We start from the raw sequence: 27,555 nt of genomic DNA, 5'->3' as shown, positions 1-27,555 counted from the left end.
AGACTTTTACCTTATATTTGCATCGGTATTATTTGGGAGTCAAAACAAAAGAAAGAAAATCAAGAATCTTCTAAAATTTTGGTAAATGACCTTTCATGAGCTATTAAGCCTTATATGAAAAAATAAATGGGTGTTATGGGGCAAAATATTTTACATGGTATTGTATGGAAAAACAACAAGGAGTCCGAACATTTTACACAAATTCCAAAACCTCACCTAAGTACATTTGAAATTTGACTGTATCTTTAACAGAAAAAAACAATAAAAAATAATTCAGACATTGTCTGGTCAAAATCAGATTACTAAGTTTTAATGACAAAATGATATCTATACCAATATTTATTCATATTTGTTTATCATTAGTCAAAATATCACTGTACATAGTCTTAGATATAAACTTGTCCCAAAATAAGATAATTTGTTCTGAAAGCATTATATTGCCTGATATAGCCTTGGTACAAAACAGGTATATTTCCATATCTATCTCTGCAGTATTTCCTCAACATAGTTTCTGACATTAACATGAAGCATACTCTTGGTCTCTTCATATACTTCCTTGGCAAATTTCTTCATTTCCTCAGAACTCTTCATTAAGGCTTTGTATACAGGTAATGTGTATTTCTGTTTTCCTGCAATTATACAACAATGTATGATGTTAATGTCTTCAGTAAGGCTTTATATATTGGTAAAGTTTGACTAACATTTAATAATAAAACAAGAATGTGTCCATAGTACACTAATGTACCACTTGCAATATCATTTTCTATGTTCAGTAGACTATGAAATCGGGGTCAAATCTCTAATTTGAAATTAATCGTAGAAAGATTATATCATAGGGAACATGTGAACTTAAGTTTCAAGTTGATTGGACTTCAATTTCATCATAAACTTTCATCTGAAGAGGGGCAGATGGACAAATGGAGAGATAAACAAACAGATGGACTGACAGACAGACAGATGAACAGACAGATGGACAAACAGACAAACTGACAATTGCCGGCCCAAACCCAAAAGACATAATGCCCCTAGGTGGGGCATAAAAATGAATTGCTATGTAAAATTAATGTTTTCCTTTTTCAATTGGGTCTCAATTATTCAAACACTCCAGATTATATGTATGAAAATGCATAAAAAGAAATGTGGAATACAAGACCTTCTTGAAACTCGATTCTGAACGCATGAATCTGAGTTTAAAATTACAATTGAACACAAATAAGTTCTCTTGTTGAGAATTTTACATGTATACATATTGATTCTCTGCAGTGTAGAACAATAATAGTGTATCCCAAACTCTATATGACTGACAAAATGTCTGACAAAATTTCTGACAAAATGACAGATGAATGAACTCACATACAAGAAAACATAATGCCCCTCTACTACATGTATCGTAGGTTGGGCATAAAAATAGATCTGTAGGTCATCTTATCTTAACTCCTATACATTTATAGGAAAATGATTGGTTAAAATTGAAGACTGTGTATATTTCATATTAGGTTAGTAGGGAGGCGGGGCTTATTTCATACACGGTTAGTAGCGGTGTTAAGTCCCTTTATATTCGATAGTAGGTTAGAAGGGAGGTGGGGCTCATTTCATAAATGGTAAGTAATGGTGTTACGTCCCTTTATATTCCATATTAGGTAAGAAGGGAGGCGGGCTTATTTCATACACGGTTAGTAGTGGTGTTACGTCCCTTTATAAAAACAAAACGGTACTGAGAAAAAAATCTTCAATGTTTCAACAGACGAAGAAATTCATGATTAAGATTGAAATAAATTCATAAAACCTAACAAGTTGTTATTGTTGGCATCTGTTTTTGTGAGATCAATGGACGTAGTTTTTTAATGCTACCAGTTTTAAAGACTTGCTCATTTTGATAGGTCACTAGTATAAATTTCACACGTTAAGATAGTCGGTAAGATAAATTCGTTACATAGTGTGCTAGTGACGTAATACAGTATATATGGGGGTCAGTAAATTCCATATGGGGATTTGAGCTTGGCTCTCACCCCATATGTAATTTACTGACCCCATATATACTGTATAAGGTCACTAGCACACTATGTAACTAATAAACTCTCTTCAATAGGATACAGGTTTCTATACATTATACTATAAACCAACTTATTTTCGTTAATATTTTACTTCGTGTTCAGCTTCTTCTTGCCCATCTTGTAGGATTTAATTTCGCGATTTAAAAATTTGCTTTATGACGATGAATTAAAAAAATTAAAGTTTTAAATATTTGCAACAATTTATGTTCACGTTATTTTTCTATTCTTGAAAGTCATGAAAAAAAATCATGTGCGAAAATTAGTTGGTTTACAGTAAATAGTTCACCTGGTATAGATAGATATAGGAAGATGTGGTGTGAGTGCCAATGAGACAACTCTCCATACAAATAACAATTTAAAAAGTAAACCATTATAGGTTAAAGTACGGCCTTCAACACGAAGCCTTGGCTCACACCGAACAACAAGCTATAAAGGGCCCCAAAATTACTAGTGTAAAACCATTCAAACGGGAAAACCAACGGTCTAATCTATATAAACAAAACGAGAAACGAGAAACACGTATATATTACATAAACAAACGACAACTACTGCACATCAGATTCTTGATTCTTGATTCAACCTATCTAATAAGCAGACTTCTTTACTCACAAATACCTACTGTATTGTGTATTTTGTCCTCATAACTAACACACTGGTGTAAGGAGTAACGGCATATTTGAGTTTCATTTAAACTGTCAATCAATCAAATCTCATCCACAGATCTAGACTAAGTAGATTAAGCTCATTAATCATCCTTAAAAATCTGATCCCATTTTTCACTTAAGTATTGAATGCTTCTTTTTGTAAATTAATTGGGGTGTAAAAGTGTTGACCGAAAGACATTCTGTATGAAGCGCAGAATGGCTTCATTCTAAAAATGTGCACACCGTAAATACTTTTACAACCCCATAAAATTACTAAAAGAAGCATTCAATACTTCTAATTACATTTTTTGGCTAGTATCATGAAAAATGATTTCTACCAAGTTTTTCTCTTATTTACCTGTGCACTTTATTGCGGAAGCATGTATCATCAAGAATATTGAAATTCATTTTGAGATTGCTGTTAACCAATCAAAATTATGTATTATGATGAAACAAACATGCAATGTAATCATATAATCATATTCTTACCTTGGCTGATCAAGAAAGCCCTAATATTTGGAATATCTTGTGTGTAGTTGTTCTTTATATTGATCTGTGACCATCTTAGACGTACCTGTCATAACAGAATGGACATTTATCTTTAAATTGCTCAGATACAGAATACCTAAAGGAGGGGATCATATACCTTATACAATATAGTTACTGTACATAAAATTAAAAAAAAAAAATCATTAACAAATGCAAACATTTGACACCTACTTACTTCAAATACAAAGGAACATTATATATTACTGACAAAGCACCTAAATGTTTAAATGATATATAGTATTTTGCTAAACAAGAAATGGAAAATATTTTAAACTAATCAGGGCATAAAATAAAGAAGCATACAACATATGTTCCAAAATAGAGGTTAGGCCATGATTTTTTAATTTGTTAGTTTACGGATCCGCCAACCAGATTTTGCCATTTTCCAGAATAAAAATAAAATTGACTTTTCATGCTTTTTTATTCCCGCCTACCCTAACAAATGCATTATCCCTGGAAAATAATTAAAATGTTTTTGTTTTTTTTATGAAATGAATTGCATTATTCACTAACAGAATTGATAACACTTTCTGTTGTGAAGAAATAAAACTTCCAGTTTACATTTCTAACAAGAGGCTGTCACAACGACAGCAAACCAGATTTATTTATATTTATTTGTGTCCTGGCAATATCACAAGAACCATTACTGAAGAATGGTGAAAGTGAAAATCGTCAATATCAAATTTGACCTCCATTTTGTCATCAGTATCAACATATTAAAATTTGAAAAGCTTAGATTGAATGGTTCATGAGTAAATGCAACAACATGAATGGAAATGCCATTTTACAATCTTTCAAGAACCATAACTCCTGAACGGTAAAAGTCAAAATCGTCATTATTGAACTTGACCTCTATTTTGTCATCAGTAACAACATATTAAAATTTGGGAAGCTTTGGTAGAACAGTTCATGAGTAAATGCACGGACACGACTGGAAACTCCATTTTTCAATCTTTCAAGAACCACAACTCCTGAACGGTAAAAGTCAAAATCGTCATTGTTGAACTTGACCTCCACTTTGTCATCAGTAACAACATATTAAAATTTGGGAAGCTTTGGTAGAACAGTTCATGTGTAAATGCACGGACACGACTGGAAACTCCATTTTTCAATCTTTCAAAAACCATAACTCCTGAACGGTAGAAGTCAAAATCGTCATTATTGAACTTGACCTCTATTTTGTCATCATTAACAACATATTAAAATTTGGGAAGCTTTGGTAGAACAGTTCATGAGTAAATGCACGGACACGACTGGAAACTCCATTTTTCAATGTTTCAAGAACCATAACTCCTGAACGGTAAAAGTCAAAATCACCATTATTGAACTTGACCTTCATTTAGTTGTCAGTAACAACATATAAAAATTTTAAAAGCTTTGGTTGAACGGTTCATGAGTTAATGCACGGACAACATTTGATTGCCGCCCGCCCGCCTGACCGACCGCCCGACCAGCCGCCCGCCGTACATCCCAAAATAAATAACTGACATTTTTGTCACAAAAATCCAGTTAAAAATAGACAAATCAATTGACCTTGAAATATCGTTTGCGCAAATAATTTTGTGGAACGAAACCTGTGTTTAAAACTAAATACACAATAAGTTTGTTGCCCTTATTTGTCATCAGTCCGTAAGATGCATCATCTCATAGAAATACTATACTAGTCCAAATGTTGACAGGTGGAAGTTCAAAACATCAAGTTAAAGTATTGAATATTAACAAATCATTTGAAATTTTCATAGATAATAAAAAAATATCGCTCATTTGGATAAAAAACGGGAATGCATGATAACAGATTAACCCGATATTCTCGTTTTTCCAGTGGACGAGTCTATTAAGTTTTTGACACGTGTATTGAAACTTATTTTCGTACGACGTTTTTACATTTTTTTCTTTATCAGTTTTCGTGCTTGAAGATTATTATTCACGGAATCGATTAAGAACTACGCGAATCTGTTTTTCTTGTTTGTGAAATGACGATTTAATTTCGTCTTTATCCGTGCACCCCCCTTTTTACGGGAAGTTATTAGACAATGTCATGCGATGTTTATGACAGCTGAGCAATAATATTTCATCGAACTAAAATTTAAGAAATTATGACAAAATAGCATAACAAACATATTATTAGAAAGGTGAAATATATATTTATTTTGCATATTTTTCTGTCTTGAAAGATATTTTTTTTTATTTTTTTTCCAACCGACCGACCCGAAAATCCGTAAACCAACAAATTAAAAAACCGTGGCCTTATATCATTTGTTTCTGAAAAAGACATAAGTCAAGTGTTAAAAGACTGTGTAAAATTGAGCTCTCATAAATAAAATAAATACATAGCACTTGTACTACAAATAAACAAATACTTGTGTACTACAAATCTTTGATCATATTTGTATTTAATACAGAACTTTGCAGAGAAACAACTTTCCACAGCTCTCTTGTAAGTGAAAAGCCTTAATCACAGAAGTCATAATTTATGAATAATAATAGTAATTTTGTTATTCAAAAATTCATTATTAAATTTATCATACCTCAGCATTTTGTGTCTGTGAAATGGATGGGTATTGTTCGACCATCTTTTTAATAGAACTTTCAGGTACACTTGCTTTTTCCAGGACTTTGTCCAAGAAATGAAGAACTTGATATGTCTTCCACTTGGTTATGTCTGTGTCACCCTGTAATATATGTTCACATTTCAAAATGGTAATAGGTTACCTCCCTTTAATCACATATTGCTTAAAATTCTACTATACATCTTGCAAATAAAATAAATGTAAATTAAGTTGAGCTTTAGGACCATTAATTACTTCTCATTTAGTAAGATACTGCTATTTGAACTATCAGTGAAAGTAATAACTAGCAAATTTAATTATTTTGAACAACATAACTTGAATAATGTTGATGAAATAAATGTCAGTATGTTGGAAAAAATCACCCCTGTTTTACAAAAAACAAACTTTAAGTCAGTGTCATCGATCAGGACTATATTTGAAATGAACCTATAATGAGAAGAAATTTTATGATGGACGTAATCTAGTGGATATGCCCTTAATCACAACTGTTAATTCATAAAACTTTCTGCAATGTTTATATAATTGCAAAAAATAACAAATGGGATTGTATTGCAAAAGATAAAAAAATGCATTTTAAATTCTAATAGCATTATTTTTAAGCAGCATTTTCTAAAATTGAAAAACTTATCATGCATTTGTTTAACCATTGCCATAATAAATGCTTATTAAACTCAGAATTTTCATGTTGCTCAGTCTTTAATTTTGTATGTTGTTTTTTTGTGTACTTTTGTTTGTCTATTGGTCTTTTTCTTTTTTAGCCATGGCGTTCCTTTATTTTCGACATATGAGTTTAAATGTCCCTCTAGTATCTTTCACCTCTATTTGAATATATAAACCCTTATATAATAGCTAACATATCATATCTGTTATAATTAAGTATGATTCACTTATGTAAAAAAAACTGCCTTCACAAACAATTACTGAATCATACTTCCTGATTTTGTTGTACTTACCCCTTCTGTTGTTTCTCCTGCCCAGAAGTTGGCAAGTTGTTCTGCAGGCTTTGTCAATTCCTTCCCAGCTGATAAATCTGGAACATATGGTGGCCATCCAGGAGTGTTCAACCATTTATCAAACTCAAGTCCTTCTCTGTGAACAGAAAACATTTACAAATATAATAAATTTCTCTAATTCTACGCAGATCTAGGCTGTTTCCAATCTGTTATTATCTTTTTTTAATTAATGATTGGTTTATTAAATCTCAATGGATTCAATGTGATTATGACATCATATCTTCTTACTTTCTCCTGCTTTTGTTATTGTAACTTCATGAACAGGGCAACAATGCCTGATGATGTCACATATAAAGAGCACATCTTTTTTGCAGATCATTGAAAAAAAACATCATCTAAAATCAATTAGAGAAACAGATTGCAATACCAAGTCTTCTGTAATATAATTTTCATGAACTCTTGACACAAATTTTTACATTTCGATTTGAAAACTTAATGGACTTGAGTGGAGGAATATTGTATTACACTAGTTGCAATGGTGGAATCTAAACAGAGTCAAATTTTGCTTGTGTGATATTCATGTTAATTTCATATGAATTTCACAATAATATAATACACTTTGAGCTGATTCACAGTTTATACTTTGTTAAACCATACACATGACAAGACTTTTTTCAATTCAAAGAAAAACATAAAAGATATAACATAGAAAAATTAAAAATAGCTTTTTTAAGAAAATAGCAGGAGTTCCATAACTTCAGAAAAACCATTATATTATGAAATGAAAAAGCCCATGCTTTGTTGTAGTGAATTTCAAAATAAATTTGAAACAATGACAAATAAAAAATGTATTTAAAGGACAACAAATCCAAGATGTGTGTTTCCTTGGCTAAATGTTCAGTAATCTATGACCTAAATTATACTAACTTTTTATCTACTTGTTTATTTTTTAATTCTGGAAATGATTCAAAAAAGAATCCTAAAGTATCTTCTGCTACCAAGCTCTAAAATTATAACAAAAATATTGTTAATTTACACATCTGAGATCTTTCTGCTACATCATGACACATAATTCCTGTAAATGTATTTTTTATATTACTGAATAATTTCTAGTTAATTTAAAAAGAATTTAATTAAGAGTATTCAATCTGTTGAAAATACAATTATTACACTTTTAAAAACATTACCTGAATAATGTAAACCAACTTTGTTGTCTGCTCTATTGTTGGGTTGTTGTCACTTTGACACATTCCCCATTTCCTTTCTCAATTTTATTGTTTTTGTGGAAACCTTATTTAGTATTTAACCCTTTTCAGCCTACCGGTATTTTGTGGTCCTCTAAATTTCACATATTACCCAGTAATGACAATTTGAATTCATTTTTTTTTTGTCTACTTAGGAAAATAGATTGCTCACGAAATTGCCTTGGTAAACAGTTTATCGCCGTACAACAATTTCATCAATGTGCAAGTAAAACCTCTTTTACCATGTTTATTATAATACATATATTCATATTTTCACATGCAATTTTTACACTTCCAAATTATTTACATACCTTAAATTGAAATTTCTTCACATAAGATTTAAGAAAGTTGTCAAATTTGTCCACATCTCCTACAAGGTGCTGAAGATATGAGACAAAACAATATCCTTTTTCATATGGCGTCTCATTGTATGTATCATCAGGGTCTACACCAGGCTCTATGATCACTCGTAATCTGTTCAGTGGATGATCCTATTAATAAAGAAAATACAATATTTCATGATAAAAAAATAAAATCTACAATTTTAATGCCTAGTGCTGTTTAAAAGTAATTCAATCATTCTTTTTGTCTATAAATTTTTGTAAATAAATGAAATTGCAATTCATTCAAGTATTTTGTTCATTATCATTGTTTAAATATACAGGGAACTGTCTCACAATTAGACTATAATATCAAACATGTGTATCTTGCAACACTTTTCTCTCTTGTTTCATGACAGGTACACATAAAAACTAAATTAATATCTCCCAATCCTACTTCAATGCATACAAAATTTTATTCAGAAACATTTTGCCATCTTTAATTTAGGTTTTGATTTTTAGTGTCATTTTGGATTGTAAAATATATCTGAAAATATTTGAATTATTGAAAAATTACCTCCCCTGAATCATCCATGTGTTGTCGAAGTAATGCTAATCCAGTCTCAGCTTCTAAGCATGTGTATGCTGTTCCAAATAATTTGTCCATGATTCTTCTCTGTGCAAACATGGTAAAACCCTAGAAATAGTTTCAGTGTTCATAAAATTCAACTCTAAATAAATGATTGAAAGAAATTTTAATATCAGCCCCAGAATCAGCCCAAATCTAACATTATAAGGTTGACAGCTTTAGTTTGAGGACTGATATGATAAATGATATAAGATTATGAGACAGGGACCTACTTCATATGGTTTTCTCACTTTTAATATTTACACACAGGGTAATTGATATGACTGAAATTGTATTATGATTCTACAGTTTACCTTTTTTGATTGCAATAAAAATTTGCTATTTTGTCTCAGTTATAAATAATACATTTCAATATTTCTAATATCATATCAAGCAAAACAAGAATGTGTCCATAGTACACGGATGCCCCACTCGCACTATCATTTTCTATGTTCATTGGACCGTGAAATTGGGGTCAAAACTTTAATTTGGAATTATAATTAGAAAGATCATATCATAGGGAACATGTGTACTAAGTTTCAAGTTGATGTAACTTTAACTTCATCAAAAACTACCTTGACCAAAAACTTTAACCTGAACTTCACACTATCATTTTCTATGTTCAGTAGACCATGAAATTGGGGTCAAAACTATAATTTGGCATTAAAATTAGAAAGATCATATCATTTGGAACATGTGTACTAAGTTTCAAGTTGATTGGACTTCAACTTCTTCAAAAACTACCTTGACCAAAAACTTTAACCTGAAGCGAATGGACGGACCCACAGACGAACGGAGGCACAGACCAGAAAACATAATGCCCCTCTACTATCGTAGGTGGGGCATAAAAACAATTCACACTTAACTTATCTATTCAATTGTAACATAGCGTGTTAAAGTTTTTTCAGATGACAACAGTCATAATTCAGAATGGTCATTTTCAAACAATGGTGTGTTGAAAAGTAGCATGATACCTGGTGGCCATAACACAAACAGCACAGGCATAATAGTTATATTGTTGCATTGCAGAAATTATAACAAGTAACTTCACCCTGCCCCTCAAAAATCTAAAGTAAAAAGAGTAACCAGCCTTCACCTTTAAATGAAATAACTAAAGAGTTATCCTTAAAGTTGAAGAGCAGGGTTGAGTTCAATATCGTAGCAGCTACGTAGTGCTACATAGATTTTAACTATTGAACGTGTAGCTATAGACTAGTTGCTACATAGATATTAATAGCAGATATGTAGCGGTTACGTAGCTGCTACAAAATTGAACTCAACCCAGCTTAATTAATAAGCTTATGGTTGTAAGTAAAAAGCATAGGCATATACATGATGGTATAATGCAAATGTATATATAGTATATTTATTATTTAAAATACATGGTATACCTTTTGACCTGATAATTACCTCATTAAGAGAAAAACTGCAAAAAAAAATCCCACTGTTGTATCAAAAAGAATACAAAACATTATTTTAAATGAAATATTTGCCACTGGACATTATCATTTTTCGATTTACCGATTTTCATAAACTGACAACTATAGTCATATTCATATTGATAGAAAATAAGAAAAATAAACAAACACAAACACAATCACTACGCTCATACATTATTAGAATAGTAACAAGAGTTATATCCTTTTCTATAACAATAAAATGATAAAATCTAAAATTTGTACTAGAGGATGTCAGTTAGACAAACACACACAGATTATTGTATAATTATATATATGCACATCCCAGCACTTCTGTTTCGCTGACATTCTCTGTACTTACAACAAAATCAAACAATGTCATTGTTTTAATAATATACTGGTATAATTTTTTTCATATTTTTCTATTTTTTGCTCCATTTATATATTATATATATATATATCTAAATAGGCGATTAAGGGTATAGGTAGGGGTGATTCCTCGTTCAATGACGGAAGTGCTTTTTTCTCGTCAGGGAATGAGGAATCACTAAATACCAGTATGTCTTTGGAAATTTATTTGGAATAAAATGACGCAACTTGCCGTTATGGAAAAGGAATAACTTCAACCAATCCTTACTATAAGGATTCATTATTTGCTACATCAATTGAGGGAGACGTCCTAACATTGGTTGCATTTAACTAGCACATGTCTTGTTACATGTTTCTAAATATACTTTTTTTTTTTTATATAAGTATATCACAGACGACACAAAGGTGAATAACCAGATTACATTTCTAAACAATTTTATGATACCTATCTATAAATAATGCATTTCATTAGGGACTATCATTTGCTTTTTTTTGCTTTTTTTTTTTTTTTTTTTTCATTTTCCTATTACATGTATCTTCTGTTATGTGTTTTTTTTTTTTTTTTTTTTTTTTTTGTCTCTCAAAATATATATATATTTCTGAGTAATTCAGTCAACCACGTTCGCCAAAGTTTGACATAAAACTCGCCAAAACGCAATACTAAAAATAAATTAAGGACTGAAAGTATATATACATAATACTTATGTTATATGAATTTAAGACGCAATTACTACATAAGTAAGTCGCCTACCAAAACCGATAACAACAACATTATATAATGAAGATTATGCTGACCAATAGCAATTGTTTCTAAACCTTAACATGTCTGTATTGTTGTTTAGTTGCTGTCTATTTGTCCTATACCAAACATTTACCAGTAATTCTATTCATATTTAAGATGATAATAGTGATATCAAACATGTTTTTAAATGGACTTGTTTTAAAATGGACTGGAATGAAAAACTTACTCAATGTAACAATAGTGCAAAAATTCCAGCCAATCCAAAACATATTAAGTGTAAAATCACAGTTTATTTCACATGTGAAATTACTAGTTTTTATTTGACTTGAAAATAATTGTATTTCCTTGCAACCATGACTGTGACTTTATATGAAATCTATTGTTTAAACCCTAAGATTTATGAGGGTAAAGAGGGAAATTAATTACAGATCAAGTTTGAAGGTCTCTTATTTAACACACCCAATTATTCTAGGTTAAAAATTTAAATAAATAACTGTTTAACCCTTTCCACCATAATGATGCCTTTTGGCGTCAACCCCTTTACTCCATAATGACACCTTTTGATGCCTGTGAAGTACCTCATTTGAAACGCTTTGACTACAAAGTATCTGCAGAATACTTAATAAAAGTTGTATCCAATTTGAAAAGGAATATCAAAGGAATATCCAACTTAAATTTATTTGATGAAATATTTGTTTTTTGCAATGCATTAATACTTTAAAGCATATTTTCAGCATTGTTTTTAAAAATCCTATGCGGATCAAGTATGCAAAAAAAAAATCAATGGAGGAAAGGGTTAAAAAGTAATGCTATTAAATTTTTTAAAGAATTATAAAACATTACTTTCAGACTTGTGCAGTCTCCAAACATTTTTTCTTCATAGGTTCTCAAGTATTTCAATATCTGAGTACCCAAACTAGTTCTGTCCATTTTAAGACTGACTGAAATTGCAAAAACTAAAATTTTTTTCAACTTATCAAACTTTATTTTTATATGACTTCAAATGATGTAATTGAATAAGCTCCCTTTGTCCATTACTTTTAAAATACCTCAAACATACCTCATTCAACCAGAATTCACTCCAATTAGCATTTGTCACAAGGTTACCAAACCAACTATGGGACTGAAATATGATAAAAGAAAAAAATCAATGACAAAGAATCAAACATTCATACTTTATGTCCAATCTAAAAATGTATATTTCAGAAAGGTTATTAAAGGAAGTTGAAAAACATGTGGTATGATTGCCAATGAGACAACTATCCACAAAAGACCAAAATGACACAGACATTAACAACTATAGGTCACCGTATGGCCTTCAACAATGAGTGAAGCCCATAATAAATGTATTAGACACCTGTACACACAAAGTGAAAAACAGTGGTGATTAAGCATTCTTTTCTTCCTTTGGAATGAGGGTAGAAAAGTGGAATTTATTGATGATCAAATAAGAGAAAATTATATTGTAAATTCAGAAATTATTGCATACTTTTATTATTGCAATTTTGTCAATTTAGACTTAAATCCAATTTTAATTTTTGTAATACATTGTATAGTGAAAAATCCTGTTGAATTCATAACAAAAATATCAAAATGCAAGTTTAAATTATTGCAATTATAACCCTTTCCCATTTTTTTCGCAGTAATAAAAACATCCCAATCAATTATCATTTCTGAATTTACAGTATCTAAACTTACAATCTCATGAATGACTACATCTGTCAATGACTTGTCACCCACTAGTAAACATGGCGTTACAAAGGTCAAACATGGGTTCTCCATGCCACCAAAAGGGAATGATGGTGGCATCACCAAGATATCATAGGTCTCCCATACGTAAGTTCCAAACAATTTCTCTCCAGTCTGTATAAAATCTTCAACGACACCATCAAATTCAGCCCTGGCTTTTTCCTAAAATAAAATTTGAAAGATGTACATAAAAGTTTTAATATAACAGATCATAACACTTAATAAGTAAATACCAAATTCAAATTGAATCACCATTATTTCTATAAAAATATTTCTAGTGTCCTTTTGGTAGGTAAATAGGTGTTATGTCGCAAGGAAAGATAACTGCCCCTAACTGACATTACCTCTTTTTTTCAGTTTCAGCTAAAACTTCTGACCCTTCCATCAAGTTGACCAATTTTACAGAAACTGTAGAGTTTTTATTATACTGTAACTGGGAAAATAGTATGCATTTTCATCACCATATTTATGAAATTTTACAATAATCTAAACTATGGAAAAGCACTGGGATATTTGAATATAAACAAATCCAGTTTAAGGTGTAATAAAATAGAAAATATGTAATCATGACAATACAGCTAATATTTACCAGTACACATGGTTCTGTCCATACACGACTTCTTGGTCCTATCTTAGCACTCTGTAAATCTCCAACTGCCAGTGCTACAAGATAAGCTGGAATGGCAAATGGTAAGTTAAAGTAAACATTATCTGTTTCCCCAGACATATTAGGTACAGTACCTGGCTCTTCCCTTTGACTGGTACTCATTACAGCAGTAAACCCATCTGGTACCTGAAACAAAAAGTGGGTATTTTTTGGCATTGTACTAAATCTGTTATGTTTATTCTTCATAATGATTTGTTTTCATCATCTTAATTTTATTTTTTTTTGAAAATATTTCTTGCTTGACACCTTTCTACCTTTAAAATTAACAATTACACTGTATCCATGAAATAAAACATATTTCTGCAAACATGCAACATTAGATGACAATTAACAATGATTAAAAAATGATACAAATATTCTTCCAGACAATAAATGATAAATGGAGATCTAACCTTAACATTGGCACTATAAGTTGATTTAATAGCAGGAGTGTCTTGACAAGGAAAGAAAGATCTATTCAGAACTGCCTGGCCTTGTGTGTAAAAGTAAGGTTTTGTCTTTCCTGCAATTATAAAGTATTTTGGGCTTCATAATTCAATCTCACTATTGCATTTACCATAGTGACTAATTGATGTCAATATTCTCCACACGGATAATGTTTACGGCAGATTTTACAGTATTGTGTTCTGTCTCCTACTTTCATGTTGCTAATGTGACGGAGACAAAAATGAGTAACGTTAGCGACATTTGGACATGTCACATGAGCAACAACATCTTTAAAAGTTAAAATGTATGCACACAGTGATGTTTAATATATGCCTGGAGTAATAAAATTGTACAGTCTGGTTTAGAATTTCTAAATATACAGAATGTCATTTGCAGGTGTACTTTATATCAAATGAATACACAAGAAACCAAAAAATTAGTAACGTTACCGACATTTGGACATGTCACATGAGCAACAACATCTTTAAAAGTTAAAATGTATGCACACAGTGATGTTTAAAATATGCCTGGAGTAATAAAATTGTACAGTCTGGTTTAGAATTTCTAAATATACAGAATGTCATTTGCAGGTGTACTTTATATCAAATGAATACACAAGAAACCAATTCGTAATAGTAACATTAGCAACATCTACTATCATGACATTATGTTTTGTTGCGAACGTCTTTTTGATGGACGGAATACATTTAAGGTCCTCTTGTAACGATATTACATACAACTTACCTTCTTTGCTTCCCCATCATGTGAAGGAACTGACTCCGAATCTATTTCTGCAAAGGGCGATATCGTAACTCCTATACAGGAGAGTTACAGATATAAATATATGTTGCTCACGTGACACTGATTTGGACGGAAACCTCGAACAGTAACGTTCGCAAAAAATAAAACAGCCAATGATATTGATTCCTCAAGTCCTTTGACCCCCTTACGTCATCCAAATTTAATATGATTGCTATTTTCAATTATTTATAAAACCCGGGATAAAAATAACTACAATGGGCTGTCTGAGAACTAACAAGAAAATTGCGATCGTGACATACCACAATGGACGGAAAAGACGTGACGTTAGCAACAATATTATTAAATTACCAGGCTTCTCACAAAAGAAATCTAAGTTACTCAATTTTATTACGGCACAATATATACACAAGACAAACAGATATATTTCACAGCACAGGACAAACACTCGACTGTACCACTGACAGTCACATAAAACATGTAAAGTTAATGTTCAAGAGCAAATATAGCGTCTAGCCATTAGAAATGATAAATAAATTCATCCAAACAGCTCGAATAAACACATGAGCTAGCCACAGCATACACAAGCACATCTTATAAATAAGTACACAAAATACATTAAAATTTATAACTAACACAGTTGTATGCGGCGGGTGGGAGGGTAAATAATTTCAATGAAAAATTTCAAATGTACCGCGAATCCCGAAACAAAGAAATATATAAGAGCGTCCTGTATCCAGGTAACAATTGACCAATCAAAATAAGGAATACTCGGAACAATTTCTTCCGAGTAAATGTAAACAGTGATTCACGTGGTAATTATCCATTTTTATAAAATCAAAAATTACACAATTACCAGGCTTCTCACAAAAGAAATCTAAGTTACTCAATTTTATTACGGCACAATATATACACAAGACAAACAGATATATTTCACAGCACAGGACAAACACTCGACTGTACCACTGACAGTCACATAAAACATGTAAAGTTAATGTTCAAGAGCAAATATAGCGTCTAGCCATTAGAAATGATAAATAAATTCATCCAAACAGCTCGAATAAACACATGAGCTAGCCGCCAAGCCAACGGCCGCCAAAAAATAAACAAACAACTGTGCTGAACAAAGAATTAAGCAGATTAATTTTAACTATCATATAAACAATACACAATTTAAGCTTGTTAATCTAGCATGCAAGAAATAATATCAAGCAAAAACTAAATAATAAAAGCAAGCAAGGAAGAAACAATATCAACCCTGAACATAAACTTTTCTCCATACAAGAAACAATATCTCATATGAAAAGAAACTGCACCCAACAGTGTGAACAATACTCACTGAAAAGAGTCCCTTACCTGCAATATAAAATAAAAATATTAGTACATATTAATATAAATAAACCTAACTACATCTTAACCAAACAATCTTAAATAATACCAATACATATTAAGGAAAATAAAATAAAAAATAATCCAAATTTTAGTATGGAAGAAATAATATCAACCATAAACTAAAAAAAACCCAAAGGAAGTATGGTAGAAACATGAAATTCAACCATATCTAATCCTTTAACTCCACTTAAGAAATTCATCTCAAATGACAAGTTAACCTATCTAAATTAAATGAGCAACCCTTCTTTTAAAATATAAACCTAACTGCCTTGTACCTTCACAATTGAGATGTAACCCACCATCTTTATAGGCAAATAGCTCCACCTTTGGCTTTCCACATTTCAAAAACCATCTATACGAATGAATGAATTCGACTTCATAACTCAAACATAAATTTAACAAAGCCATATTTACATCCTTTATCTTCTTACCCGTTTCCTCAAAATCAACAGGACGAGGAAGAATACCAGACAAAGCAATAACCATAGAAGGAAACAATAATTTGGCGGTAGAAATTAAATTACAATAGGCAGACTTAAACTGATCAATAGATAAAATATGAATATCATTGGTACCACAATGAATAACTAAACATTTATAACCTCCATAAATACTCCCCTTGTTCTTGTTAAGCTGATAGGTTATTTCTCCAATGGAAGCCCCCCGAAACGCATAAACATCCGCATTCTCAAGCTTCACATATTTTGCAATTGAGTCTGACACTATCAGAAAAGTTCCTGGTTCTACAAAGAAACGATATAAATTAGTAACCTAACAAGGAAACACTCTTCGACATCATTTGCGAAACTTGAAGTTTCTGTTCCAAAGTAAATTCTAAATACTTTTTATAAGCATCACTATGCCAATCTCCATGAAGTTGAATTAATTCCGTAGAAACCTCAGCATCAAAAGCTAAAGTTGCCCCCCCTCTTCTAAAACTATGCGTAGAGTAAAATAAAGAGTTACGACCTGTTTTTTGTATTAAATATCGAAGCTTATTCTGATACTCTTTATAAGTAATGGGTAGAATGCGCCCCTTTTTAACTTTACAAAATGCAGGATCCTTTTTAACCGCAGGAATAGCTTTGATCATATTCTTGTATGCATTAACCGGACATAAAATACTCCCCTGAATACTAGAAATGGGAATTCTCAACTTTCTTTGTCCAAACTGAATTGTTTTAGACCATTTCAAAATAATTATTAAAACATCATTCTCAATAATAATATCCCCTCTACATAATTGCTTATTTTCATCAAAATCTTTTTCTGAATTTGGAACAAGATTAGATTTTCTACTCATCATAAAAAAGGCTAACAAAAACAAACTCCAGAAAGTCTTATCCTGGGTGTCATCTAAATCCATAAACTCATAAATTTGTTTTAAAATCAAAGGAGTTATAGGAAGCGCTTTCCTTGGTAAATAAGGATTTAATCTCTGTAAACCTTTCAATGTAAGTTTTAACGAAAAACTTTGTAAATAAGGAAACTCCAAATCATTGTATAAATGCAATAATCTTACTCCATTTAAATAATTTTTAATAGAATTCACCGATTTAAAAGACCTGCTCAAAAATTGAGCATACAAACACACAGTATTCAAAGATGCTGGTAAAAATTTAAAACCAAAATAAATACAAAATGTTAAAAAAGTCCTCCACTGAACTTTAATGTTTTCAAAAGTGCCATGAGCAAAGGCTGACTTGCACGATGTCTGTTGATCCACTTTCAACAAATTCAGCTGTAAATCTACAATAAATTACCAATCATGAGTAAACTGAAAAAGACCTGAATAGACAAATTTCTCAAAACATTTACCTAATCTCACAACAGGCAATTCATAAAATAAGTCTTCAAATCTTGAATCAGAATGCCATCTTGACAAAATATCTGCTGTTCTATTTTCAACTCCAGGAAAATGAACAGCCTTAATTTCAAAATTATACTTTGCAGCATAAAACAAAATTTCTCTTAAACAACATTGCATATATGCATCTCTAGTACAACCAGAATTCAAAACCAACACAGTAGATTGATTATCACATCTCACTAAAATCTTTCTATTTACAAAATGTACACTCCATACTTTAACACAAATCATCAAAGCAATCAACTCAAATTGATTTATATGTAAATTCAAATCCATCAAAAAGGAAGGAAATTGAACATGAAAAAACTCTCTTTTTTCAAGAAACCAACCTCCACAACCACTCAAAGTAGCATCCGTCTCCAATATTTCATCTGGCTGAGACCAATCCTCTAAAGCCATCATAGAAACACCATTGTAAGACTTTAAAAAATGATACCACCAAAATAAATCTTTCCTTATATACAAAGGAATAATATGGTCACATTTGTCATCTGGTAAACTACGAAGCCAAGTAAGCAACCTAGAAACAAAAAGCCTTCCTGGTCTTACACAGTTAGATACAAAATGTAATTTACCTAACAATGACTGTAACTGTTTAACTGTAGCAACCAGTAAATTTAACCAAGTCTTTACCAACAATAAAATCTCTTCCACTCTCTCAGTTGTTACTGAAATTGTAAGTTCCGAAGTGTCAAATTTCACTCCTAAAAATGTCATAACCGTACTTGGAGAGCTCGCCTTCTCCACTGATTCTTCAAGACCACAACTGTCTAAAAGTCTACCTAATAAATCAAATACAACATTTGCATCTTCTGATTTTTCTGCTCCAGCAAAATCATCTAAATAATTTAATAATGAATAACCAGACTGCTTCATCATGTAAACTACAGATGAAGTCACTCTCTGGCAAATATGAGCTGATGACCTAAGTCCCATACTTAAAACTCTATCTACAAAAATGTGATTTTTCCAATGAAATCCAACAAAATTAATATCTCCAGGATCAATTGGAATTTGGCGGTAAGCCCGCTTCAAGTCCCTCTTAAAAATACCACAATTTCTACCTTTTAACTTAATAAGATTAACAAAATCATCTACAGATGGATAAGTCAAATTAACTGACTCACCCAAATAAATATCTTTATCAATACCTGCATTAATACAATTTTCAGAAGGAAAACTTAAATCTAGTATTACCCTTCTTTCACCTGGTGTACTCTTTGGAACTGAATTTAAAGGAGATAATACTAATGAAGAATATATAAAAGGGTTCACTTTTAAAGGCCCAATAACAGCTTTATATTCTAACTCCTTTTTCAAATACTTCAAAATGAAATCTGGAAAATCTCTGGCCCCCCTATGATTACGCGGCTTTTTGATATCTACTATATCACCTGCTGTATAACCAATAGGAAAACCAAATTCTAATAAGTCACACAAAATGTGATCATTATAATCAACTAACATAGATCTAAAAAATTCTATTTTTAACTTTGAAAAAACTGGTATTCTACAACCTTGATAATTCGGTAAACCTGACAATTTAATTTCTCTCTGAATATCCACAAAATACTGCAAATCTAAAGAATTAACATTCAAATCACAAATTAAACACTTTTTGTGTTTATGACAAAATTCATCAATTTTTAAATTCAAAACTGATTGAACTGGTAAAGATTTATTTACCACCCTTTTACTAGAAATTCTATAATTATCATTATTAACTGTACAAGTATCAGTTTTAGAAACCTCCATTGACTTAGAGAATTCACCTTTCTCAATCAATATTTTGTCCTCAATATTTGAATCTAACAGTAACCATTCAGGATAAAAAGTATCTATCACTTTTGAATTTAAATTCCCAATGCTATTAACAGCTTTTTCTAATTCTAGTCATGGCATATGAGGACAAGCCGATGAACTCTCTGGATGTTTCATTTTAGCCTTATCCTCCCTTAAACATGTGGCACAAATGTGCTGGACAAATCTACTTTTGCCTGCAATATCCAAATTATGTCCATCCTTCGAAATATTACATTTATTTCTCTGATACAAAGGACAATACCAAACTTTTCTATCAAAATTCTTTTCAGACGATTTATCTGAATATTTACTTGCTGTTTTATTCAACACTTTCTTTCCTATTAACATTCTAACCTCTAACAGAGAAGTATCATCAGACCATACATTCTCACCCTTTTCAATCAGCTTTACCCATGCTGCATAAAAATTTAACAGTACAGACCATTCAAATTCACTAGCATAATAACAAATTTTGTTCAATAATGATAATCTACCTTCTCTTTCTTTTTTACTAATTTTACAATGCCTTATAATTTCTAGTTCTCCAGCACAAAACTGGCTCATAGTTAGCTGTCTAAACTCCACAGCCTTTCTATTTGTAAACTCATATTTAAGCTCAGATTGAGGCCAGTTCATCTTAATTTTAACTTTATCATGGGGTCTATCTTTGATACCCGATCTGACCTTCTTTTTCTTATGCTTATTTTTCTTTTTATGTGTAGTTTCACTATCAGAATCAGAACTAGACAAAAAATTTGGCTCTGACCCACTACCCGTACTACTATCAGAACTTGAACTACTACTTATAGAAGAATCAGACTCTGAGTTAGACTCTGTGGCTAGCATTTGTTTCATATGTTTATCTACAATTTTCTTAGTCTTTGTATCTTTTCTCAAATGTTTAATATTTAAATTAGAAAGTTCATCACCTTTGCTATCTTTAACTGAGTCTTTGTCTTTATCTTTATCTTTATCTTTACCTTTATCTGTATCTTTGCTTTTTCCTTTATCTTTTCCCTTCTTGGACTGTTCCACCTTCTTGACGGATTTCTCCTTCTTCGGCTTAGAAGCCCCTTTTAACTCGAGCTCCTCCAACTCCTCCAATTCCTTCATTCTCTTCTCTATTTCCTGTCGTAATTCCACCTTTCTCTTCTTGTTCTTCATTACTTTTTCCTTCTTCTTAACTTCCTTGAGTTTCCTCACCAATTCTTTTGTTTCTTCATCGGTGTCCGACTCCTCGGAATCCATATAAATCGCAAGACGATCTTTCAGATCTTCAAAATCCGCCTTTGACATACTGTCATTTCCACCAGTCGCACCGTGCACAAGCTCGTCACCAACCTCCGATTCTCCTATAAGTGCATCGGACTGCATCCCCAGTTGATCGAAAACTCTGTAATTAAAACTCTTCTTGACACGCCTGGGTAAAACTGCCCGGAATTCCTGGTTAGCGCTACTCATGTAAATAATTTCAATGAAAAATTTCAAATGTACCGCGAATCCCGAAACAAAGAAATATATAAGAGCGTCCTGTATCCAGGTAACAATTGACCAATCAAAATAAGGAATACTCGGAACAATTTCTTCCGAGTAAATGTAAACAGTGATTCACGTGGTAATTATCCATTTTTATAAAATCAAAAATTACACAATTACCATTTTTAGCCTTTACCAATAAAAATCTGCCTTAAAGTTATGATTAAAACACAAAAGAAGACTTTTTATTAAAATATAAGTCCATGTTATTAGGCTCCACTTATAAATAATACTTCAAAATTCCACTCCAAATAAGCTGGATGTCAGTAAAGTAGGTCATGATGTCTATTCCATGTCCAATATTTTGAAATTGAAAACCCTCTAATTCTAACATAAAACACAAACACAGAGTAATTTTTATTTTTATTTACTCAGAAAGACACATTTTATTCAATAACATAATGCATTACTCCATTACACAGTCTGTTTCACAGTTTCAGCAATTGCTTTTTTGATGGATACAAAAAACAATAATTCCTTCTTATTGTAAAATCTGCCATACACAAGTCCTTTTTTTGTTGTTGATAATTCTGTTTAGAACTTCATTTGTAGCCAGTTATCCTGTTTTTTTTTTTTTTTTGTAGAAGAAGGAACTAAAAAGCACTTTTTGAAAATTGGAACTGATCAAAAAAAGCTTAGAAACCATGCATGCAGCTAATCATAAAACAACCCCCTAAAACAGCCATGGCTATTATCTTTAAAAACCATATACAAATATCTTATGAGTCGAAAAAAAACTCAGAGGAGAGGTCTTTATTTATAAGGAGTTGTAATTCCCAGCTTGTTTCAAACTGCACTGTAACTGAGTTTAATAATGTATCAATTTGGGAAAGAATATATACATGACATGATTTATGATACAATTAAGTTGATTTTGTATACACTGAATAGTTATTGCCTTTCTACATTAAAAAAAAACTTGCCTTTGCAATAGAAAATCTGTAAAAAAAAATCTATGGGAACTCTGTCATTTATGTGGATAATGATGGTAAGGGATAGTGCATGGAAAGAGGCATATTTGGTCCACCAATTTTTTAATGAGAACCTACTTTAACATTTCATGGTCTATCATACATAAATATGGTTAATGAGAAAATTATTGTTTTGTAGCCAATTAGTTATGCTTCGTTCTTTACACAACCTATTGATCTAAAGTTAAAAGACACACACAAAGAAAAAAATCTAGTATAAATCTAGTGAAAAACTACACATCAGAGGAAAATTATCTGTAAGCTTTGTTTGTATGATCTATTGCAACAAAGCTATCTAAAGGACTTGTTATTTTGTAGTCACTAACAGTTCTTGTTAAAAAAAGAAGAATGTGTCTATGGACACATATGCCCCTGCTCAAGCTTCAAACAAACAAATATGAGTTGGACAGGCAAAGAGAAAGACCAAAAGAGGGACAGTCAAGGGTAACACTTAATGCTCCATCACCAGGGCATAAAAATAATAAGATTAAAAAATGCTGTCAACCTAATATAATTCAGACCTGACTGGGTTAGACAAGACAGCCATAAAACATATAATAACAGCAACAAGATCACTGTACAACTCTTCGCAAAACAAAATATAGATAGGAAAATACTGGAGAAGGTGGGCCCATGAGCATTCCAGAACTGAAACTTTACAAAATTCTGATCTCCAAGTAACAATGCCAGTTGATTTGGAAAGACCAGACTACATGTATAGTTAAACAAGAATTTGACCGTAGTACACGGATGCCCCATCCGCACTATCATTTTCATGTTCTGTAATTTCTAATTTGGTATTAAAATTAGAAAGATAATATCATAGGGAACATGTGTACTGAGTTTAAAGTTGATTGGACTTCAACTTTATCAAAAACAACCTTGACCAAAACCTTTAACCTGAAGAGGGAAAGATGTACCAACAAACGGATGGGCGAATGACTGACGGACAGACAGACGAAAGGAAGCACAGATCAGTTACAAGAACATAATACCCATAAAGGGGGCATAAAAAAATATGAGGTAAAAAGTTTAATAAAAGTTTTGACATTGAGGAAAACAACACTACATACATCCCATACACATGATAAAACTGACCTTAACATTTGCATCATGAGTGGCCTTGACTGCAGGTGTGTCTTGACATGGGAAAAATGCACGATTCAGGACAGCGAAGCTTGGGGTGTACATAAAAGGTTTTATTTTTCCTGAAATCGTTTTGAAAAGGATTACTCTCAGTTTCTATTCAACATAGTCTACTGAATATTATTTCTGTGAAGAAATGCCAAAGGCTAATTATAAAATCATTTATCAACCATTTATTTTTCTAAGTATTCCCCTGTTCATATAATTTTTAATGATACCTGCAAAAACTACTGTTTATTTTTTCACTTTGTTTGGTTAGCTTATTTTAATGGGTTGCTGTTCCAATTATGTTTACCCTTCATTTCTTTTTATTTTATATATTAAAAATATTTTATTTCTTAAGTCTTCACATTAGACATAATAAAACTTGAATCTAGTGCCTGGTGTATTGATTTGTTCCATAAAATCCAACAAATCACATAACTTATTATATCTAGGCTAACAAGTATTTAGCAGACACATTCACTAAATATATAAAGAATTTCCAAGAAAAAGAATTAAATACAATAAAAGCATGAAAAGATAAAATTTCTTTTAATTTTACAAATAGAATGATACAAAAATCCATAGAATACTAGCTATAAACCAAATATTCTCTACTCATTTTCAATTGCATAATTTAACAGATTAAATGATGAATTGGATTTTCATTTAATAATTAAGACACAAGGTCATCACAAACATACCCTATGTCTGTATACTCTTGTGGACCATCAATATATATGATATTTTACCTGCAGTCTGTTCTGGGTCCAGCCATACCACACCTGGCCCATCTCCTGTTACATAAGTTATAAAAAGACTGAAGGTGTCACCTGTCTTCACATTTGTATTCAACTGTAACATAAAATATGAAATTTTTAAAAATGACATTTTAAAAGCACTATACCTTTGATATATTTGTTTTTGTGAGAAAAAAATGGTTGATTATATAGGCAATCAATGAAGCATGACTGGGGGGGACCCCCTCTTTGGCAGTTGGTGGGCAGCCACTTATGAAAATTTCTGGATCTGCCACTGAAATGTACCTGAAATAGTCTTCTATTATGTCTATTATGTTTATGAAAACCATTATATCATAAGTAGATAAGACGTTGGTAACAGCTGTACAAAAAATTAAGGTATTTCAAACCATGTAAAATGTCATCATAGTCATAGGATGTAGCAAGAGGAAAATCTCTGATGAAAAGTGGAAAAAATAGTTGTGCTAGTGATAGCAAAAATTAAAAATCATCTCTTTTTGTAATTTTTTTGTTGGAAATTTTCCATTGGACAATAAATGTATTTACTTTAATCATAAGCTTTATTCAGCTAACAATCTTTTTGAAATATATATTAAGCATGTTTTATAAACTGAGTATTATAAACAGCCAGTGATTTGCCTTTGAGTACATAAAAAGGGTATTTACTGTTCTTGTTTAAAGTGTCAATTAGTTTACCTTAACTTGTAACTCTGACCCATATCCTGAAAAAGGTTTCTTCTCAAACTGTAAATCAGGTTTTTTTTCCCCATCAGAAAGCTGTACAGTTTTCACAGTTAGTGTTTCATGGATGTCAAGTTGTACTGTAAGAAATTTATAAATAATTCAATATTCAACAGAAAGTTACCACATGTTAAATAATAGACGGAAAAGAGTAACTAAACAAGATACTTTTAAGACTTTGTAATAATTATGCTCAACCTCAGCAATAATTAGTGTAGTGATATGAAGTAGTACAGAACGTATTTGAGATCTGCTTCAGAGCATAGAATTACAAAATTCCTTATCTCCCCCAGGGCTCGAATTCGGACCTCTGTGCTACAACAAGGCACCTCATATATCAAACGAGCTAAAAAATACTTTCTTAGCTCAAACACTCATGACCGACTAAGTATTTCGACATTTAATCTAAGGGAAGCAATCCCGTCTGACACACTTCTCCTATCTCAAGAGTCATCATACCATTATGACTCTAACACACACACACACCAGCTAAAATTCCTCTCTCATCATCATGGTTTTTTTTTTTTTTTTTTTTTTTTTTTTTAGTTTGGCGCCAGATCATTCAGATGTAACCAGACAGCATGATTCTTCTTCCAAAATCATCTCAGTCTCTACTAGGAATTAGAATTAAGGACCTCTGTGTTACAAGGCAGCGCGAATACAGAGTGAGCTAATAAAAGTACTTTGTTAGCTCAACTGCTTACGGCCTACAAAGTATCTACCACATTTATTAAGCATTTGTTAAGGGAAACAAATTCATTCAAGCAATCCTGTCAGGAGTATTACATTAAAAGTATTTATACATTAAAAGTGTATTGTCTACCTGTCAATAAAGTTAATGTTAATATTTAACAAATTTAGCTATAAATGGGTACTACAGTCAATTTCAATGCAGAAAATTCCACATCTAAGAGGGGCATCAAAAGGGGGTTATCTGCATGGAAGAAAGCGAAATAAAACTGCTATTTTATTTATTTTTACTATAATGTACATGATGTATGCCCTGTAAATAATATTCAAAACTTTTTTAAAACTTTATTAATAACCTTTAAATTGTGACATATTTTTAATGTACATAGAACATGTAGAAGTTTATATCATGTATATTATTATTATCTTTGCAGGGATTTAACTGTACATATTTTTTTTTATGTTATTTTTAAATAGTTAGGTTTTCACTTTATAATTTTTATAAGGATTAACCAACCTTAATTCAGTAAGGTTGGTGTACTCTAACTATTGGAGGAAGATATAGAGGAAAGAAGACATGATGAACGAACAATCCAAAATTTATTGCACATTGATCTTTTTACCAATTTCACGAAACAGTGATTGACGGCTGCACATGAAATAAAAATGGAAATGTTGCACAAAAATAACCCTTTACCACCCTCATAAAAATGAGGGCTAGGCATAAAATTTGTCTGACAGTTTGGGTATACTTACCAATTCCTGAATCTTTGCAACACTTAAAGTCAACTTTCACAGCTCCTGTTATTTCTTTTCTGTCAAAATTCACATCCAGATCAAGATGGTAATGTGTCACAACAACCTCTCTGAAATTTGAAACAGAAGCAACATCTGTTGCAGAATCTGAGAAGAGCGTCATGTTTGTCCCGTCTACTTTCTGTTTGTAGTCATGTGCTGTCACGAGTCACGTTCTGACTTCTGTGTCACGGAAACAGTGAGATAAGACTCAGTTTAGCATTTAATTAACGATTTAAAAATAATACGAATGAAATTTAGTGTAGTTTGTGTAATCAAATTGCAAGGACAAAGGTTTATCACAAAAATTTAAGAAACTGTCGGTGGATTTTAAATTGAAAATAAAACCGGAAGTACTGAAATTTATAAAATTGAAAAGTCAATTTTGCTAGAGGCAAATCAACACTCAAATATATGGAAGTAAACAACTGGAACTTTAAAAAACCAAACTTCTGTTGGAGCAGTGTCAGAGATAATAAAAGAGATGTTAGCAAAGGGATAATAAAATCCAGGATACTTACAGGAACTTACAAAACCCAAAGTATTACCAACCGATTTGACGGAACAAAATCTGCAGAATGCAAATTGTGCATGGTAGGACCTGAGGATTATAAACATTTCCTAATCAACTGTGAAAGTCTGAATTGTGTGAGAAAAATTCATCAAGATAGACTAAAATCCCTACTAGAGGATAATCATATCCACTATTGCAGTATAATTGATTCTGATGAGGATCTTCTAGAATTGTTGGTTGACTGTTCTAGGAACGACCTTAT

General features: G+C 31.5%; 1 protein-coding gene across 2 annotated transcripts; it reads right to left on the bottom strand.

Annotated features, from left to right (window-relative positions):
- Positions 1-326: 326 nt before the first annotated feature.
- LOC143085295 (aminopeptidase B-like) lies at positions 327-27,047 on the bottom strand. Of its 2 annotated transcripts, none has more exons than XM_076261563.1 (14): positions 26,741-27,047; positions 25,250-25,374; positions 24,545-24,647; positions 23,763-23,872; positions 13,830-14,033; positions 13,190-13,402; positions 12,552-12,614; positions 8,912-9,031; positions 8,326-8,505; positions 7,698-7,774; positions 6,771-6,906; positions 5,776-5,919; positions 3,188-3,272; positions 327-629 (listed from the first exon to the last, which is right to left on the bottom strand). In XM_076261563.1, the coding sequence occupies exons 1-14, from the start codon at positions 26,901-26,903 to the stop codon at positions 481-483; spliced, it is 1,872 nt and encodes a 623-aa protein (XP_076117678.1). In that variant the 5' UTR covers positions 26,904-27,047; the 3' UTR covers positions 327-480. The 2 variants fall into 2 exon arrangements, with proteins under 2 accessions (XP_076117678.1, XP_076117677.1); XM_076261562.1 differs by lacking the exon at positions 23,763-23,872 and adding an exon at positions 14,300-14,409 and having other exon boundaries at positions 26,741-27,046.
- Between the last annotated feature and the right edge of the window lie 508 nt (positions 27,048-27,555).

The sequence above is a fragment of the Mytilus galloprovincialis genome, chromosome 8 (genome assembly GCF_965363235.1).
Source record: "Mytilus galloprovincialis chromosome 8, xbMytGall1.hap1.1, whole genome shotgun sequence".
NCBI classification, from domain to species: domain Eukaryota; kingdom Metazoa; phylum Mollusca; class Bivalvia; order Mytilida; family Mytilidae; genus Mytilus; species Mytilus galloprovincialis.
The sequence above is the reverse complement of the archived record's forward strand: the minus strand, read 5'-3'. Positions and strand labels throughout refer to the sequence as shown.

Coding starts and splice junctions, on each gene's coding strand:
- LOC143085295 (XM_076261563.1), bottom strand. CDS start 26,903: ATGACGCTCTTCTCAGATTCTGCAACAGATGTTGCTTCTGTTTCAAAT. Junction 25,375..26,740: donor TTGCAAAGATTCAGGAATTG/GTAAGTATACCC, acceptor AATTTCTTACAG/TACAACTTGACATCCATGAA. Junction 23,873..24,544: donor GGACCCAGAACAGACTGCAG/GTAAAATATCAT, acceptor AAACGATTTCAG/GAAAAATAAAACCTTTTATG.